Genomic DNA, 17,732 nt, shown 5'->3' with positions numbered 1-17,732 from the left:
CAAATAATCTGGTGCATGAAAGTTGAGCTATCACTGGATTTCTACTTCTGGTTCTGATATGATATTATGATGGATGTATCATTATAATTTATTACCTGTCTGTGTTTTTTTTCTGTATGACTATATGTTTGTGTATTTCTGTATGTCTGCTTGTATGGGCTTGTGCATTCCTCATAGGTGCTGTCAATTCTTTGCATGTCTCAAAGTCACCAGTATATTTGTGTCTCATATTGCCGACAATATATATTTGTCATGCCTTTCAGCAAGTTTTTATGTTATGTTGCCATGCTCATTTACTGTGTTGCATTGTCCTTAGAGGTGCATTTAATAGCTTTACCTAGTGACCTTTTGCATACCACAGCCTGGTAGTTTCAGACTAGCTGGATAGACAAATTGTTACTTGTGAGCCACTGTAGCTACCCATAATCCTAGTGGGCCAGGAAATGAGGCCACAGGAAAAGTGTCGGCATCCATCTTACCTTGCAACAGTTTAATAGTTATGGTACAGCACCAGAGTCATCCAGCTCCATCTTGGTTATCAGCCTACTTGTAGCATCGCTGGTAGGTTCAATCCCCTTTCCCTAGTTAGACTAGAGTGTTAGGATTGTATACTTTATGTACTGTATATATTGATTGAATGTTATTATCTTGTTCCCAGTTTTACTCTAACTTCCCTACAATAAAAGTTGAAATGTGCATCCAGCATCTGCCTCAATGAATTGTTAAGGGAGAAGAGTTTAGCTGCCTGTCTAATTATACCTCAACCACGTGTAAGGAGGACAGAACATACCGTATTTGCTCGATTATAAGACGAGGTTTTTTTTCAGAGCAAATGCTCTGAAAAATACCCCTCGTCTTCTAATCGGGGTCGTCTTATAATCAGACCTCAAATAGAGGTCGGACTATGAGACTAAGATCCAGATCCCCCGCACCGCTGCAGGGGACCTGGATCCTTCTGTCTCCCCCCCATTTAAAACTCCCCACCCCACACACACTTACCGGTGCTTCCAATTTCCTGCTGTATACCGGGGCAGCGGGTTGACGTCCACGAGATACGCGTAGACGACTGTCAGAGATCAGAGTTCCCCGCACCGGTGCCGGTGCAGGGAACTCTGATCTCTGACAGCCGGGGAAGGTCTGAGCGATGGACGCAGACATCCCCGCTGCTAGCCACACCTCCATCCGGCTGCAGCGTAAGGAAGACTGCTGCCCCGGTATACAGCAGGAAATTGGAAGCACCGGTAAGTGTGTGTGGGGTGGGGGGAGTGTTAAATGGGGGGGAGACAGAAGGAAGACTGCTGCCCCGGTATACAGCAGGAAATTGGAAGCACCGGTAAGTGTGTGTGTGTGGGGGGGGGGGAGTGTTAAATGGGGGCATAGGGCATTTCAGGAGGCAGAGTGCTCTATGAAATGCCTTTTAACCCCCTGAACGCCACTCTGCCTTATACCTCCCTTATGTTTAACTTCTGTTGTGTGTAAACTGTTTGAGGGTTTCCTAAGAGATGCTATTTTGGAGTATCTCAATGAAAATAAGTGTATGACTCCATATCAGCATGGGTTTACAAGGGATCGGTCCTGTCAAACTAACCTGATCAGCTTTTATGAGGAGGTGAGCTCAAGACTGGATCGGGGTGAATCGCTGGATGTCGTATATCTTGATTTTTCCAAAGCATTTGATACGGTGCCACATAAAAGGCTGGTACATAAAATGAGAATGCTTGGGCTGGGGGAGAATGTGTGTATGTGGGTAAGTAACTGGCTCGGTGATAGGAAACAGAGGGTGGTTATTAATGGTACATACTCTGAGTGGGTTACTGTTGCTAGTGGGGTACCACTGGGGACAGTTTTGGGTCCTATTCTTTTTAATATATTTATTAATGACCTTGTAGAGGGATTGTATAGTAAAGTATCAATCTTTGCAGACGATACTAAGCTCTGTAACGTGGTTAACACAATAGAGGACAGTGCACGATTACAAATGGATCTGCATAGGTTGGAGGCTTGGGCTGGGATGTGGCAGATGAGGTTCAACACAGATAAATGTAAGGTTATGCACATGGGGAAGAAAAATCCAGGCTGGGAATATGTATTAAATGGGAAAACACTGGGGACGACTGACATGGAAAAGGACTTAGGAGTTTTAGTTAACAGTAAATTTACCTGTAGCGACCAGTGTCAGGCAGCTGCTGCTAAGGCAAATAAAATCATGGGGTGCATCAAAAGGGGCATAGATGCCCACGACAAGGAAATAATTCTACCACTGTACAAGTCACTAGTCAGACCACACATGGAATACTGTGTACAGTACTGGGCACCAGTGTACAAGAAAGATATAGTGGAGCTGGAGAGGGTTCAAAGACGGGTAACCAGAGTAATAAGGGGAATGGGAGGACTACAGTACCCAGAAAGATTATCAGAATTAGGGTTATTTAGTTTGGAAAAAAGACGGTTTAGGGGGGATTTAATAACTATGTATAAATATATAAGGGGACAGTACAGAGATCACTCCCAGGACCTATTTATACCCAGGACTGTATCTATAACAAGGGGACATCCTCTACGGTTGGAGGAAAGAAGGTTTCTACACCAGCACAGACGGGGGTTCTTTACCGTAAGAGCGGTGAGATTATGGAACTCTCTGCCAGAGGAAGTGGTAATGGTAAACTCAATAAAAGAGTTCAAAAGGAGCCTGGACGTGTTTCTTGAAAGGAATAATATTACAAGTTATGGATATTAGATTAATAGGGACAGAACGTTGATCCAGGGATTTATTCTGATTGCCATATTTGGAGTCGGGAAGGAATTTTCCCCCGGTATGGGGCAATTGGCATCTGCTTCATAAGGGTTTTTTTGCCTTCCTCTGGATCAACACAGTAGGGACACAATATGTATATAGGTTGAACTTGATGGACTTTGGTCTTTTTTTCAACCTTATGAACTATGTTACTATGTTACTATGTTACTATATGCCACTCTGCCCCATAATATGCCTTTTAACCCCCTAAATGCCAGAGTGGCATATAGGGGTATAAGGCATTTCTGGAGGCAGAGTGGCACATAGGGGGTTAAAAGGCATATCATGGGGCAGAGTGGCATATAGAGGGTTAAAACACATATCATGGGCCACAGTGCCATATTGGAGTGGCAAGCCTGGGGGCAGATGTGCGGAACTGGGGGGCAGGTTGGAAAATACAAGGAAATAAAAACAAAAAAATATTTTTCTCAATCATAGCTTTTATTTAAAAAAATAGTTTACATGAATTAACATTTACTGCTAAAACTTTTTTCCTATAGGGTCGTCTTATATTCAGGCTTTTTCTTTTTTTCCTAAATTAATATTCAGATTTTGGGGGGTCGTCTTATAAACAGGGTCGTCTTATAATCGAGCAAATACGGTATATATATATATAAAACACACTTGCAAAACAACTAAATATCCAGTTATATGCATGCAAGTCAAACCAGCTGTCACATCCACAAATGAGACCCTCACTTCCTTCTCTGGTGGCCCCAACGCCTTTGTGGTCCCACACACACACACACACATATCACCAGGCAGTTGGGAGCAACTCTGCATAATTTGCGTGGATTCTAGCAAGAATCAGCGAGGAGGGTTACCCCACTTTAAAAGCAAAACACGTGTGAGCAGCCAGAGAGAAAACTGCAGTTGAGGCGAGAACATTAGTGAGAGAGGGAGCAAGTGAGTGAGAGAGAGTATAAGGGAGGGAGTATGTAAGTATGTATGACTGTATGTATGAGAGTGTGTGTAAGCATGAGTGTGTATAAGTAAGTGTTTGTGTGAGCATGAATGTGTTTATATGTGAGTATGGATGTGTATGCATGAATGTGCATGTGTGTGAGTGTGTAAGTTTGTGCAAAAGTGAGAATCTGTGTAAAAAGGTGTGCCAGTGCATATGAGAGTTACCTGGTGGGGTTAATAAAATAAACCTTTGGGGTATAGGGCCCAAGTATAGCCTCCCTTAAATCCTGCTCAGGGAGGTGTTATTTTCAAATAAAACAAACCATTGGAGTAATGAATTCCCTCACCCCTCCAATACTGTACAATAAACCATTAGGGACATTTATGCCCCCACCACTCTTTTGCACATGATTGTGATTTCAATGTTTAGCCAATTGGCATGTACCCACAGCTTAGCGAATAGACTCCAATGTCCTTGTTTCATTTTGGCCATGTTTTCACTGCATCAAAAGACAATGGTGGAAAAAATATCTGTTACATTACAGAACCATCATTTTGGAATCTTCAGCAGAATTGTGTGTTATTGACATTGTGGCGCAGAAGGAAATGATTTGACAGATGGGTCATATTTATATTATATCCTGCCCTGGCATCTTGGTTTTCAAAGTGATCTACCATGTAGGGATAAAGTCATTAGAATCATAATAGCTCTTGGGCGGTTTACCCTTAAAAACTAAGGTTATTCTTCCCATGGCACAGAAAAAACAGTCTGGCTTTTAAATCCTCATTGTTATAGCTCTTTTTCTATGTTCGAAGGTCATGCAGGAAGCCATGAGGCTTGCACAGCATGGGAGTTCAGAACTACCAATGGTGCCTTTGAAAAATATTTATCTGTTTTTTTTTTTAACTTGGTTCAACAGTGCTCATTAAAAGACTACACCACAAATACTTATTATAGGAAGATAACGAACTAACCTTCACATTTCACCCCATCTCTTCTGCTACTGGTTAACTCTATGGTGGCCTGAGGCATCTGCAATATTGAAACCAACTACTCACTAGAACGTAGAATGATTTCCCTGTGACAGTGTATATCTTTTGGCCAAAAGGTTACACAAATTGCTAAAACTGTGCTAGAAGCATCTGACATTTTCCAAGAAATGTAGACTAACCTGCTACCTGATCTTCACTAATTTTTCTCCTTGCAGGTTGTAATCCTCGGCAAACACACAAGAGGCTATCACTATATGCTCGCAAACCTGGTAAGAATTTTTATTATAAGAAGCATATCTACTTACTGCTGGGTAGTATTTTCTATCAGAATGAATGTCTGATTTCATTATCGAGAAAGAAGTTGCATAGTGGGTTTTCATCCCAAGGTCTGTGAGAAATAATTTTGTCAAATACAGAAAAAATATGAAATATTGCACATTTCTTTACCTCTTTGATATTGCATTATGCTCTGTTTTACAAGTTGAAAATATTAAAATGCATTGGCTTCTGTTGTGTCATATTAGAAGAATCTTCTGTATAATAAAATAGGGTATAAGCTAATTTGTTCTCTCTAAAATTTTGCTGACATCATTTGGACAAGTGGAACATTTTGTCTGTACTTTGTGTTAAAAAATATCTCTGGATTTCAGATGCATTACCTAATGTTTTTTTTTCCCGGCAGATCTTTAATGATGCAATATATTATTCAGAGTATAGTGTGCTGGAATTCTTCTGTACCAAATGTCAGAGTTGTCAGTTATCATTTTAATGTTGTGACTTATGTTTATCAAACCTTCCTTACAGAAGAGTTTGAGATTGGGCTCAAAATTAGTACACAACTAGTAAGGTCTTATAACAAAGAAAAGCCAGTGCAATGTAGGGAAATGATGGAAGGGCCGAAATGCTGAATTACATCTTAACAGTCTATATCTGACAAACAAGAAAAGGTAGAAATGTTATAAAAAGCCATCCACACTATTGATAGCAAGTAGAATTAGATAACATTTTATAGGTTAAGCTGATGTATGGAGATAAGTGAAATGGGGCAAAACAGAATGATTTCCCATTTTTAAAGTACAAAAAGGAAAATAGTTCCATATCTACTATACAGTACCTCTTTGGGATCTAAATCTCTATGTCCCTCTTTCCTGATGCCCTTCTTTTTGAGGAGCTCAGGGTGTTTGATGTGTCTATATGCAGCCCTTAAAGTCACATTAGCAACAAGAAATATATTTGTAAGTTGATTAATGTAAATAAAATAATTCTATGTAAAATAAAATGCATTGTTCAGTTACATAACTAATTCTTACCGCCTAGATGTATCTCCAACCACATCAAGTCTCTCTCAGGGGCACCAGATATTGTGTATTTGAGCTCATGTGCCCACATGCCACACCAGAGCTATAACTAGAAAGCAAAGGGCCTAGGGGCCCACCAACTTTACAAGCAACATGTCGCACAGTGCCACCTTTGCCTCCAAAAAGCTTGTCTGTGCTATCTGTCCCCCCATACATGTCTGTGCCATCTTTGCCCCAAGGCAGTTTGTTAGTGCCCCCCAGAAGTCTTCCCGTGCGCCCTCAGCCCCTAAAACAGCCTGCCTGTGCCACCTCTGACCCTGAAACACCCTGCTCGTCCCATTTCTGCCCCTAAACAATTAATTTACACACTTACTCATTAATTCATTCACCCTTTCAGCCTCCCGCAGCCTTACGTAACCTGCAGATTTCACTGGTCTGGGGGCTAGGCAAGCAGCACTGGGGCTGCGCAGATGTCCATGCGGCCCGACGGCTGCCTAACGCGGGCCTGTAGCTTACCGCTGTGGCGCCTGCACGCTGTGTGAGGTAACTCTTTTCCCACCCCACAAATAGAGTTTCCTTGCATAAGTAGAAACCCAGTTTAAACTCTGTTATTTGATGCCACAAGGGAAAGGAGAAGTGGGACCATTAATATTATAACCGTACCATAACAATTAATACCATAACCGTAACTGGGATTGGAGTAAAGAGGTGATTACAAAATCTTTAAATAGACACGCAGCCTAGTTATTAGAACAATAACTCACAACTGTGTGATATGTGGCAAGAATTGCTGCTTCAACTGAATGCAGTAAATCAATTGAAATCTTTTTGAAAACAGAGCAGGTATAAAAAAATAATCCTTTGTTTATGGAGGTAACACAATGAAAGAAAATGAAGCAACTGAGAAATAACTTCTCAGTTTAACAAGCTTTAACTATTAATGTATGAATTTAGAATACGTTTCTGTAAAAAAAAGAAGAAACAAATTTATCGTTTGACTATTCTGATTCTTTTACACATGTTAATTCAAACTATTCCATTTCTATTTCTTAGAAAAGGGTGTCTTTAAACTATTAGTTTTGTTTTCAGTGTATGTAGAGACTTATGCACCTTGAAGTAATTTGTCTGTGGAAATGTCCATTGAGTCCCTATTAAAGAGGAATTGTTGCCATTGGCATAGTCTGGCCTAGGCCGACCAGGCCTAGGGTGGCAGCTCCTGGAGGCAGAAGCCTCTCTGCTGCATAACAATCGCCTAATTGCAGAGTTAAAAGCGCCCAACCGGCCACTAACATTATGGAGGACTATGCTGTGTTGGCACACCCTCTATATTTAATTTCCACATCCCATCGCTCGGTGAGGATGGCAGCTCAGTGGGGGCGGCTGGTGGTTCTGCTCTGGGTCAGGTTTAGGGCAGCTCCAAAGGTAAGCACTAAATACGGCCCTGACTGACATCATAAAACAGCTTTTAACATAACTAAATTCATTTATTAAAGCTACCTAAAGCTTGTGTTTTTATTGTTTTGGAGATTTTATTTAAAAGTTTACCTCGTGGGCGGCGAGTTATGTTTTTTTCCCATCATTAATTTTTGGATGATACTTTATCATGGACCAAAGATTGACAACTGTATAGCAGATGGGGGTATGGTGGACAACGAAAAAGAGGAAATACTGATTCCAAAAGTTACCAACAAAGGGGAACCGGGAAATATATATGTGTAAAAAATATGCAGACTTGAATAATTCTATAAAATGTTCTATGTAATCTAGTTTATGAAGACATATTTCCCAAACTGTAATAAAAAAACAGAGGAGAGAAGAAATATATTTCCCCCAAATGTTAGCCAACAAGAGAGAGGAAAACAAGTATGATTCTTTCTCAAATATGCTCTTTGTATTCTAGCTCATGTAAAGTAGAATGACTGTAAGAGAAGATTGGCCAGTTTCTTTATTGATATGTTGACCATCTAACCCTGGCAAAAAAGTTTACACAGATGTTATATGTTATATGTTAAGTATCCTAGAAAATAGCTCTTGAGCAATTTCCATTGACAATAATCTCCCTCAGAAATCTATTGCCAGTGCTGATATGCTAAAGCTCCATCTGGACTTATAGGAAAGTGCATTAGGTGGCATCCTACAAACCTTTACTGGATTTTGTAACTCAGACATAATGTCTAGACCCTTGGAGAATGAGCACTATTAAAATTTTATTCTGTATAATTCTAGGGTTTCACAGGTGTCACACTGGACAGAGTTATGCACGGTGGAGCCAACGTGACTGGATTTCAAATAGTGAACAATGAAAACCCAATAGTACAGCAATTTGTACAGAGATGGGTACGCCTGGATGAGAGGGAGTTCCCTGAGGCAAAGAACGCACCATTAAAGGTACAGAATTCATCAATTTTATTGCAAAGGAATCCATATCAAATTTAAAGACTCAAACTATATTTAAATGATGCAATTTATATTTGAAACCAGGAGTAAACCTGATTATATCAGCATCAAAAAGAGAATCACCTTATCTAGATACTGATCTAGAATGTAAGCTCGCGGGTAGGGCCCTCTTTACTGTAATGTATCAGTTTACTTTAGATTAGTGTAAAGTTGTAAGTAATATAAGTAAAAGATGATACTAATAATAATAATAATAATAATGAACAGATGCAAATCCTACTGATTAAAACTAAAATAATCAGTCCTAGGGCCCCAACCTGTATGAACTTCAACTATACAAATGCACATCTCATATGATGCCAAAATATTATGTACTTATCTGTGTTACAAAGGAAAACAGCCACATCAATCAATTTTACTTAGTTAATACCCTCACTAGGAGAAAGAATAATAACATGCATATTCAGGGAGATTTTCAAAGTCAGGTTTTAGGTCAACTCATCGGGGCATTGATTGTGTTGAATCCAGAATTAGCTGAAATCCCACAAGCCTATATAAAATAATTTGCTTCATTATAAATTAAAATTGGGTCACCATCAGCAAAGCTCTACATTCCAGTGGCCTTAACTATACATTTTGCTTATCTCGTCCTGGTGGTAATTACATCAAATGGTTTCTTAAAATACCCCTGCTCTAGCTGCAATTATATTATTATATTAGGCAGGGTAGATACACCGCAACATCCAGTATTTTGTGCTCATTTCATAATACTGATCTACTTAGAAAAAAACATGAATTGAGCACTTTAACCCGTTTAAGAACAAAGGCTTTTTTACACAATTTTTTACACAATTACAGGAGCCTTTTCAACTAAAAAAAAAAATAGCATAATCTTAGAAAATGATTATTTGCCTGGAATTTTCATCAGTCCCTGGCATTTTCAGGCAAGTATTAGAAGGTGCTCATAACTATGTAAGTGCTTGTTTTTTCTAAACGTCATATATTTTTCATACAGCCATTTCCTCACCAACTTTTTATTAGAAAAAATGTGGCACAAATAAAACTTCATTTGCTTTTTTGCTTCGATTCCTTGCAAAGAATAGGTGCCAAAATACTGCATTATTTACATAAATTAAAAACTTAATTTGCAAGAACTACATTTTTTTTTACTATTTCATATTTGTACAGGAACAGGGTTTTTTTCTGCTTTTTTACATTTTTAAATATTTAATTTAATGTATTTATTTATATTTATTCCTCATTAGAGAGCTATGTAACCAGAGTACAGATATTTTAGGTCTTCGCAGACTCCAGGCACATTCCCCTAATGATGGCATCATAGAGTACCTTATTTTACATAGTTATAGAATTATTTATAGTGGTGAATATAGTTATAACTTATGTGTTGAAATTCAAAATAGTGTGCGGAACACCACCTCTAACCTTTTTGACATATTGCAAATCCTGAAAATAATCGGTAGGTCAAATTACACCCAAAGCTAGGTGCATACTAGCCATTGAGTAACCTGGGAAAGGGAGTGTAGAGTACAGCAGTGTATGTTGGGCAGGAGGTCTCATGTATGTCACATTATTGGGTTCTGGCCTTAAAATGCTGGGACCAATTTTAATCCCGAGTCCTGCCTGGCCTAAAGCAAAAATATATAATAATTCATAAAATATGTAATGCTTATCCACTTTTATTTTCAATATGTGCAATTCATCAGAAGGGGTAACTGAGTACATAATACATTTTGTAATTAAATGATTCCATTAAGTTTGAATTGATATACTTGTGGTTTAACTGCATGTAATTACGAGTATGTTGTTTAATTGATTTTCTTTAAATAAATATAATGCATTCACTGGAGTTGAATTTCATTTCATTTTTCCAATAATATTTTACTGAGATTTATTTGATTTAACTACATTTAAGGGAGAGAAAATTATCTAACCTCTTAATAGTTTTTTTTTAATGTGTGCTTTTCATTTGTTTCGAAAATGTATAAAATATTGACCTTTTGGTTGTTACTTTTTATGTTTGCTGTTACCATGGTGCTTGAGAAAATGGTGGGAGGTTATAGAAATAATTTAATTATACATCTGGCAATGAAAACATTTTAACCCCTAATTAGCAATTTAGTTCATTGTGGAGCACAACAAAGTTCTATGCAAGTGTCATACATTTTTTTTAACTAATGGGAAATTAATTACTCATTCTGTTGCCCGATATCAACGTAACAGTATTTTCTAGAACTGCCTATCAGACAAATTATAGAGTAATATGTTAATAAACTGTAACCCTTCCTTTTTTATGAAATTGTATGGGGGAATATTCCTTTTTCCACTTACCCCAAAACATTATAGTAAAAGTATATATTATAGAAAAAGGCCTCTTGTAGCTTTATTGTAATGTACTAATTTCCAACAGGATCAAAGTTGCAACTTTTTCACTTTAAATTGGGATTTATATGCTGAGTTTGAGCTGCTCGATGGGTGCATTCGATGGCTGGCCTTTACATGCTGTTGTGCCTATAAATCGGTTTAACAAAAGAATTGTACGGGCACGTTAACCTAAACTAAGTCTTATTAAATGTTAATCCGTAAACTATGGAACAGACAAAACAGCCTTGAAATGAGTTTATAGTTCACACAACGAGATTCTGCTGAGAGAGTCCTACAACGGTGGCGTCCTACAATTATTACTGTTCTGTTTTTAGTTACTTGTTAGGGAAAAAAGATTACATAAATAAATGTTTTCACATTGCCCAGAAAATGCTAATTCCCTAGAAAATATATATTAATTTTAAAGTTTTTCACTATTTCGTATTGGATATAGTACACATCTGCACTGACACACGATGCGGTGTTAGTGATAGCCGAGGCTTTTCGATATCTGCGAAGGCAGCGGGTGGATGTTTCAAGAAGAGGAAGTGCTGGAGACTGTCTGGCAAACCCAGCCGTGCCTTGGAGTCAAGGAATCGACATAGAAAGAGCACTCAAAATGGTAATAAGTTCCATAATTTTAATGTCGTATATATTGATTGCTTATACTTTTGTGTTTTTGATTTACGTTTGTACCATGACCATGGATTAATAATACTCATTGAGTCACATACATAAAGATTTATTTTGCTGAACCAACAACAGGAACATTCCAAAAGCTTTCATAATTTCCAGATTTCGATCCCAAAACGTGGGGCATTATTTCTAGTTTTCAAATATATTTGAAAAAACTCAGAACTGGCTTCCCTTTTCCTCTTCCCTCCCTCACTGCAACCACATCTAACCATCACCCAGCTATGTGCCTGGCTCCCTTCTGACTGATCTCCTCCCTCACTGCTAGAGGCCCCATATAAACTCTGCTCAGTGAGCAAGAGTCTCCTCTCAAGATTGTCAATCTCTCTCAATGTTTCAATATGCCTCTTCAGAGCTCTAATCGCTTACACTTAGAGATCTGGACCCAGCTACTGCTGTTCCAAGTATGCATACATATGGCATGAGTGAAATGATTAATTTCTGGCTTACCTTTGTTTCTCTTACAACTCTACACTACTTTTTTTAAATACATTTTCATCTTAATAATTTTAGATTAATAGGGATACTGTTAATAATGTAAATACTTACATAAGTAAAGAATGTGACAACATGCAAATGATTATGACTTTTAGTTTTTGTGTTTGTGGTTGATTTTGCTTTGTTTGATGAGGAAATGTGTAGTGAATAAGGAGAGTACAGATTGTAGAAAGGTTTTTGAAGCATGAACGTCTCCATTCTGTAAGTCTTGTATTTTAGTTTTCCAGCACAAACTGATCCTTATAAAAAGTGACATGTTTTCAGTGCTGAATGTCAAAGAAGCCTGTGCTCACTGAATAAAGCATGATACATTACATTATCCATTGGTTCCGCATGGCACGATCAATCTTCTATAAAACATCTGGGCAACACAAAATGCCTTCAGTTACCCTAATCCACATGTGACTAAGAAAATATATAGATTTTATTATTTAATGCCTGTTCTCAAACTGTTTTGTTTTTATGTGTGCAGTTGTATAGAATATTGAAGAACATTGTAACCAAAACTGACACAATGAAAAAAAGAACAATCTTCTTGTATAAATGGAATAGTTGATAAACTAATGTGTACCTCGGTAAACAGGCGGAATATAGTATAATCCATTGGAGCTATTTGGTGCTGCGATGCTCTGTGTGGCGATGTGGTGTAGTCAAGGCCTGATACTCTACACTTATTTGATGGATCTACATGCAGCTTGTGATAAAAAAAACAGATCAGAATTCTAGAGTCTGTTACTTGAAGCCATCACTGACACACTGCATTTTGTGTACATTTTAATTGTAACAGGAAACAGTATGTTAAGTATCACTGTGGACTGAGCCGTTTCCTCTTACAAATGGTGTGAAGCAGAGTTCTGTCCGCACCGGCGGGCAACTGTTCAACCTATGGAGGCTTCATACAAAAACCAAGGTCATGACAGATGGAAGAGCAAAACCTTGCTTTGTATGACAGCCCCTATGGTTGTCTGTGGTCCATTTCTGTTTCCTTAACTGTCAGTGACTTTTGAAGCCAAGGCTAAATAGTGTTTTGTAACTCTTATGTGAATATAAATAATAGTTTCAGAATTATAGTTAGCCAAATGTAGTTATGGTATGCATGTATTTAGATATATTTATTTATTAATATATTCTGGGCCGGCCCTACAATGGAGCCGAGTGAGGAAATTGCCCCAGGCGGCACTTTTGAAGGGGCGGCACTTTGCCGCCCCGTGCGTTTTTTTGTTTTTTTTTTAAGCTCATTTTTTTTGAGGAGAGAGAGGGGCGCCGAGTGGTTTTCGCTTACCCGCTCGGCGCCCCTCTCTCTCCTCTGTGTGCCCTCTAGCTCGGTCTCGGTGCCGGCTTGTAATGCTGAGCGCCGGAAGTGACGTCAATTTCTGGCGCTCAGCATTAGAAGCCGGCACCGTGGCAGAGCAGGGAGACTCGCCGCCACCCCTCCGGCAATTTAAACTTTGCCCCAGACGGCATTAAGTCTTGGGCCGGCCCTGAATATATTCAACATAGTTACACTGGTGCCCCATCTCTACTTGACCTGTCCTGTGATTATGGAAACCCGTACTGACTAAAAAAGCCCTAAACTTAATAAAACATAATGTGTTAGTGCAGAATATTACAAACTCTGTCCAAAGAGGACTAGACATACGTAGGTAGGATTTAGTCTCTGAGTCATACACTCATAAAGCATTATCAGTCTGTTATAATTACCTTAAATACTCTAAGGCTTTATACATTTTTTCCTATTCATCCAGTTGAGCATTTGTGGGGTCAGACCGATGTTGAATGGGAGGGCATGGCTCGCAATCTCAGTTCCAGCTCATCCCCAAGGTGTTCAATGGGGTTAAGGTCAGGGCTCTGTGTGGTCCAGTCAAGTTCTTCACACCAAACTAATCCAACCATATCTTTATAGACCTTGTCTTGTGCTCTGAGGCACAGTGAAAATGTGATTTCCCTAAACTGTTTCCACAAAGTTGGAAGCATACAAATGTCTTTGTATGCTGTAGCATTACCATTACCCTTTAGTGGAACTAAGGGGGCTAGACCAAATCCTGAAAAACAGCCGCAGACCATTATCCTTCCTCCACCAAAGTGTGCTGTAGGCACTATGTGTTCCATTAGGTAGAAATCTCCTGGCATCCACCAAACCCAGATTTGTCCATCAGACTTCCAGATGGGGAAGCTTGATTAATCACTCCAGAAAACACATTTCCAGTGCTCCAGAGTCCAGTGGCCGTGTGCTGTACACCCCTCCAGATGACGCTTGGCATTGTGCATACTAATCTTTGACTTGTATGCAGCTGTTCAGCCATGGAAAGTTATTTCATGAAGCTCCTGACACACAGTACTTGTGCTGACGTTGCTTCCAGAGGCAGTTTGGAAGCTCTCTAGTGATGCTACAGATGATAAGTGATTTTTACGCACTACACTTTTCAGCACTCGGCAGCCTTGCTCTGTGAGTGTGTGTGGTCTACCGCTTTGTGGCTGAGCTGTGGCTACTACTAGACATTTCCACTTCACAATAATACCACTTACAGTGGACTGGGGCTGATCTAGCAGGGCAGACATTTCAAAAACTGACTTGTGGCAAAGATGGCATCTTATGACACTGCCATGTTTAAAGTCACTGGGCTCTTCAGTATGACCCATTCTACTGTCTATGGAGATGGCATGCCTATGTGCTTTGTTTTTTACACCTGTTAGCAATGGGAATTGATCAGCCACATATTAGATTAAATAGGTAGTAGAATGCTATGTTTTGCTAGTATTAAAATTTCTGACTTCATTTTAAGGATATTACACACTCCTGGAAATATATGTTGGTGTCATCATAGCTAACACTATGATCCTCTACATAGTCATTAAAAATAAAACAAAAACATGCAGCCTGGAGCATCAATTTAATTTCATGCAAGAACGATTATGCATGCATCACCTTGTAGTATATAATCACACAATTAAATATATCACAGTGCAAATATAAGATGCTATTATGAAATATCACCAAGGTTAATGGACCTTGCAAACAGAGCATTGGTATTATCACAAAAAAATGTACAATGATGGTTTTAACTCATTTAGTATCAAAACAACAGATCATGCATTTGCAAATAAGGAAAAAACGTTCTAAACCAACTATTCCATGCATCCTCTTGAGACAAAAAAGTTTAGTATTACGGTATTATTCTTCATAGTATTATTCATAATATTATCAGGTCTATACTGTGAAGGTTAGTTGGCTATGCTGTGTCACATTGGTAACTACATAGATCTTTGTAGAAGGGAATGCCTGTACACCTAGAACAATGGATATGCTAAGGCTCTGTACTATTATATATACAAACTACCACGTTTAATTCTTTTGATAATTTCTATAAAAGTAACTTCGATTAAAGGAACATAGTTTTCCAGAATTCCTTCTGTATATGTTTATATTTAACTGAAAGTTACAAAATGGCAGTCTTCAATAAGGGATATCTTGTCTGACCCATCTAGGTACAAGTGCAGGGGATGACTGGGAACATCCAGTTTGACACGTATGGAAGAAGAACTAACTACACTATTGATATTTATGAAATGACAGCCACTAAACCCCGTAAGGTAAGTGTATAACCAGTAACTGCTAGACTACTTTACTTTTACACAATTCTAATATGCTATGTTTCGTGGTTAAAAAATGAGTTTCATGAGTACAAAATGTTTATAGATTCCCCTGATTGTTCAATGTGTAAAATATACAAACCAGGGCACAATCTAATAGGTACAAAAAGGGTACAAGACGAAATAAGTATATAACTTTACAAATGCTGTATTATCTTATAAGTTATAACACTTCTCATTCAGAGCAAGGGGTTTTTTTTTTAGCTTGAATAATATTGCCTAAAGGCACTCTGCCTGTAGCACTGAAATGTTCCATGGTTGAAGAATAGAATGCTAACTGTTCTGAAACTCGAATAGTTAAGTTAACATACACCATTTTTGGACATAAAAACAAATGATTCATTTTCTTAGCTGCCAAGTGGCTTTCATTGCCATTCTGCAAAGGTTTTACTTTGAAACTGGCCATGTGGGCAATTAATTGCAAAGTTAATGAATCCTTCTGAACCCAAATTGTTTGCTAAAAATGACATATTAATATCCAAGTTCACATTTTGTTTTGGATGCTGACCTTGAGTTCAATAAAAGCTTCTCTCTGAAGAAGTTTGGTAGGCAAGGTCTCTGCACAATGTGTCCTACCATTTAGTTCACATATATTTTCCTATTTTATGATAAAAGTCTATTTTAAGATGCTAGTAGTTAGGTTTTTTTTAATTTCATTAGATTAAATCTTTCAGATAGATTCTAGTTAGTCTGCTATATGCATATAACAAATATATTATTTTTTTACATTGTAATTGATGAAGGAGCAGGAGATAGTAAAGGTTTCTGCTCCTCCAGTAGGCCACCAGGGATAGCAAACCCACTCATGTGGGTAAAGTATATAGATAGGGATAAGGAAAACAGGGTTCCCTGCTAATGTGTTTCAAAACTGGACTACTTTACAGGTTGGACATTGGAATGAATATGAACGTTTTGTGCCTGCTCCTGATCAGCAACCTGCAAATGACTCTTCCTCTGTTGAAAATAAAACCATCGTAGTCACAACTATTTTGGTAAGCTCATTCTAAAGTTTCAGTAACATTTGGGAGGATCTTTGGCCCAAATAAGGAACCAATTCAAAAATAAAATAGAAGAAAAAACACTGATGCAAGATTCCCCCCCCCCCCAAATAAAAACAAACCAACAACCCGGAAATCAGTTCTACACAGTGGATTCTAAATAGCAACTGTTTGCACAGGTGTTTGTTGAGTCTGGGCATACATTGCATCCTTCATTAACTGTTTAATTAGAGTTTACCCTCCATGGGGGTATGTATAATTAAAGCTATGGAAAGGTTAAATCATACATTTTACATCCTGCATCCAACTGACCAAGGGGTGGGGTGAGAGAGAATAGATTGGCTTTATCAATTAATTATTATTAGTTAATTCATTATGCATGGGTTGAGAGTAAGATTGCTTTAAAAATTAATATTAAATAAAATATTATTAATATTATTTATTGGTGGGATTGGCAACTAGCATACCACCTTTCACTCTTGCAGGCAACTCTCTTAGGTTAATTAATGTGTTTGTTGAGCTTGCATTTTGATTCTCCTGAAAATTAATTGTTAATTCCTATGAGTGCAATGCGAGTTGGCAGTAGTGAATCTATGAGTTGGACTGTATATTGGTGCAAGTTTGCTGCTGCATAACTTGCATTTTCCAGCACCTCGCAAGCACTTGGCTTTTAGTGAATAGAGCTGAACGTGTTCTGCAGAAGATTCAGCAGAGTAAGTGGAATGATGTCTTTAAAAGAATACCTTAAATCATGGAGTGATAAAGTAATGCCTTAGTACCCTTCTTACATCTATAATTTGTTTTATTAAAGGAAAACCCATATGTTATGAAAAAGAAAAACTATGAGCAACTGGACGGCAACGATAAGTATGAAGGATACTGTGTGGACCTGGCAAGTGAAATCGCAAAGCACGTTGGCATAAAGTATAAACTGTCGATAGTAGAGGATGGTAAATATGGGGCTCGAGACCCGGAAACTAAAATATGGAATGGAATGGTGGGCGAACTCGTATATGGGGTTAGTATTCAAGCATTTCAAGTATTAGTTTGTGCATTGGATGCAGAAAAGCTGTGTTCTATAGTAAATTCTGTGTAAATAAAATCATGTTTAAAGAGGGAGTC

General features: G+C 38.3%; 1 protein-coding gene across 5 annotated transcripts in view; it reads left to right on the top strand.

The window, feature by feature from the left end:
• Window positions 1–17,732, top strand: part of LOC149298135 (glutamate receptor 3) — a 131,626-nt gene that overhangs the window by 92,115 nt on the left and 21,779 nt on the right. For 2 of the 5 annotated variants that reach the window (XM_089487732.1, XM_089487731.1), the window contains exons 5-10: window positions 4,909–4,962; window positions 8,218–8,379; window positions 11,225–11,392; window positions 15,448–15,552; window positions 16,497–16,604; window positions 17,422–17,628. In XM_089487732.1, coding sequence (XP_089343858.1) covers window positions 4,909–4,962; window positions 8,218–8,379; window positions 11,225–11,392; window positions 15,448–15,552; window positions 16,497–16,604; window positions 17,422–17,628 — 804 coding nt within the window. The remainder of the gene's footprint in view (window positions 1–4,908; window positions 4,963–8,217; window positions 8,380–11,224; window positions 11,393–15,447; window positions 15,553–16,496; window positions 16,605–17,421; window positions 17,629–17,732) is intronic. The other 3 variants (XM_089487734.1, XM_089487733.1, XM_089487735.1) reach the window with 2 other exon arrangements.

This window comes from Sceloporus occidentalis, unplaced genomic scaffold, assembly GCF_023333645.1.
Source record: "Sceloporus occidentalis isolate IW3139 unplaced genomic scaffold, rSceOcc1.0.p SCAF_34, whole genome shotgun sequence".
In the NCBI taxonomy this organism is placed as follows: domain Eukaryota; kingdom Metazoa; phylum Chordata; class Lepidosauria; order Squamata; family Phrynosomatidae; genus Sceloporus; species Sceloporus occidentalis.
Note: the sequence above shows the minus strand (reverse complement) of the source record. Positions and strands in the feature narration are given on the sequence as shown.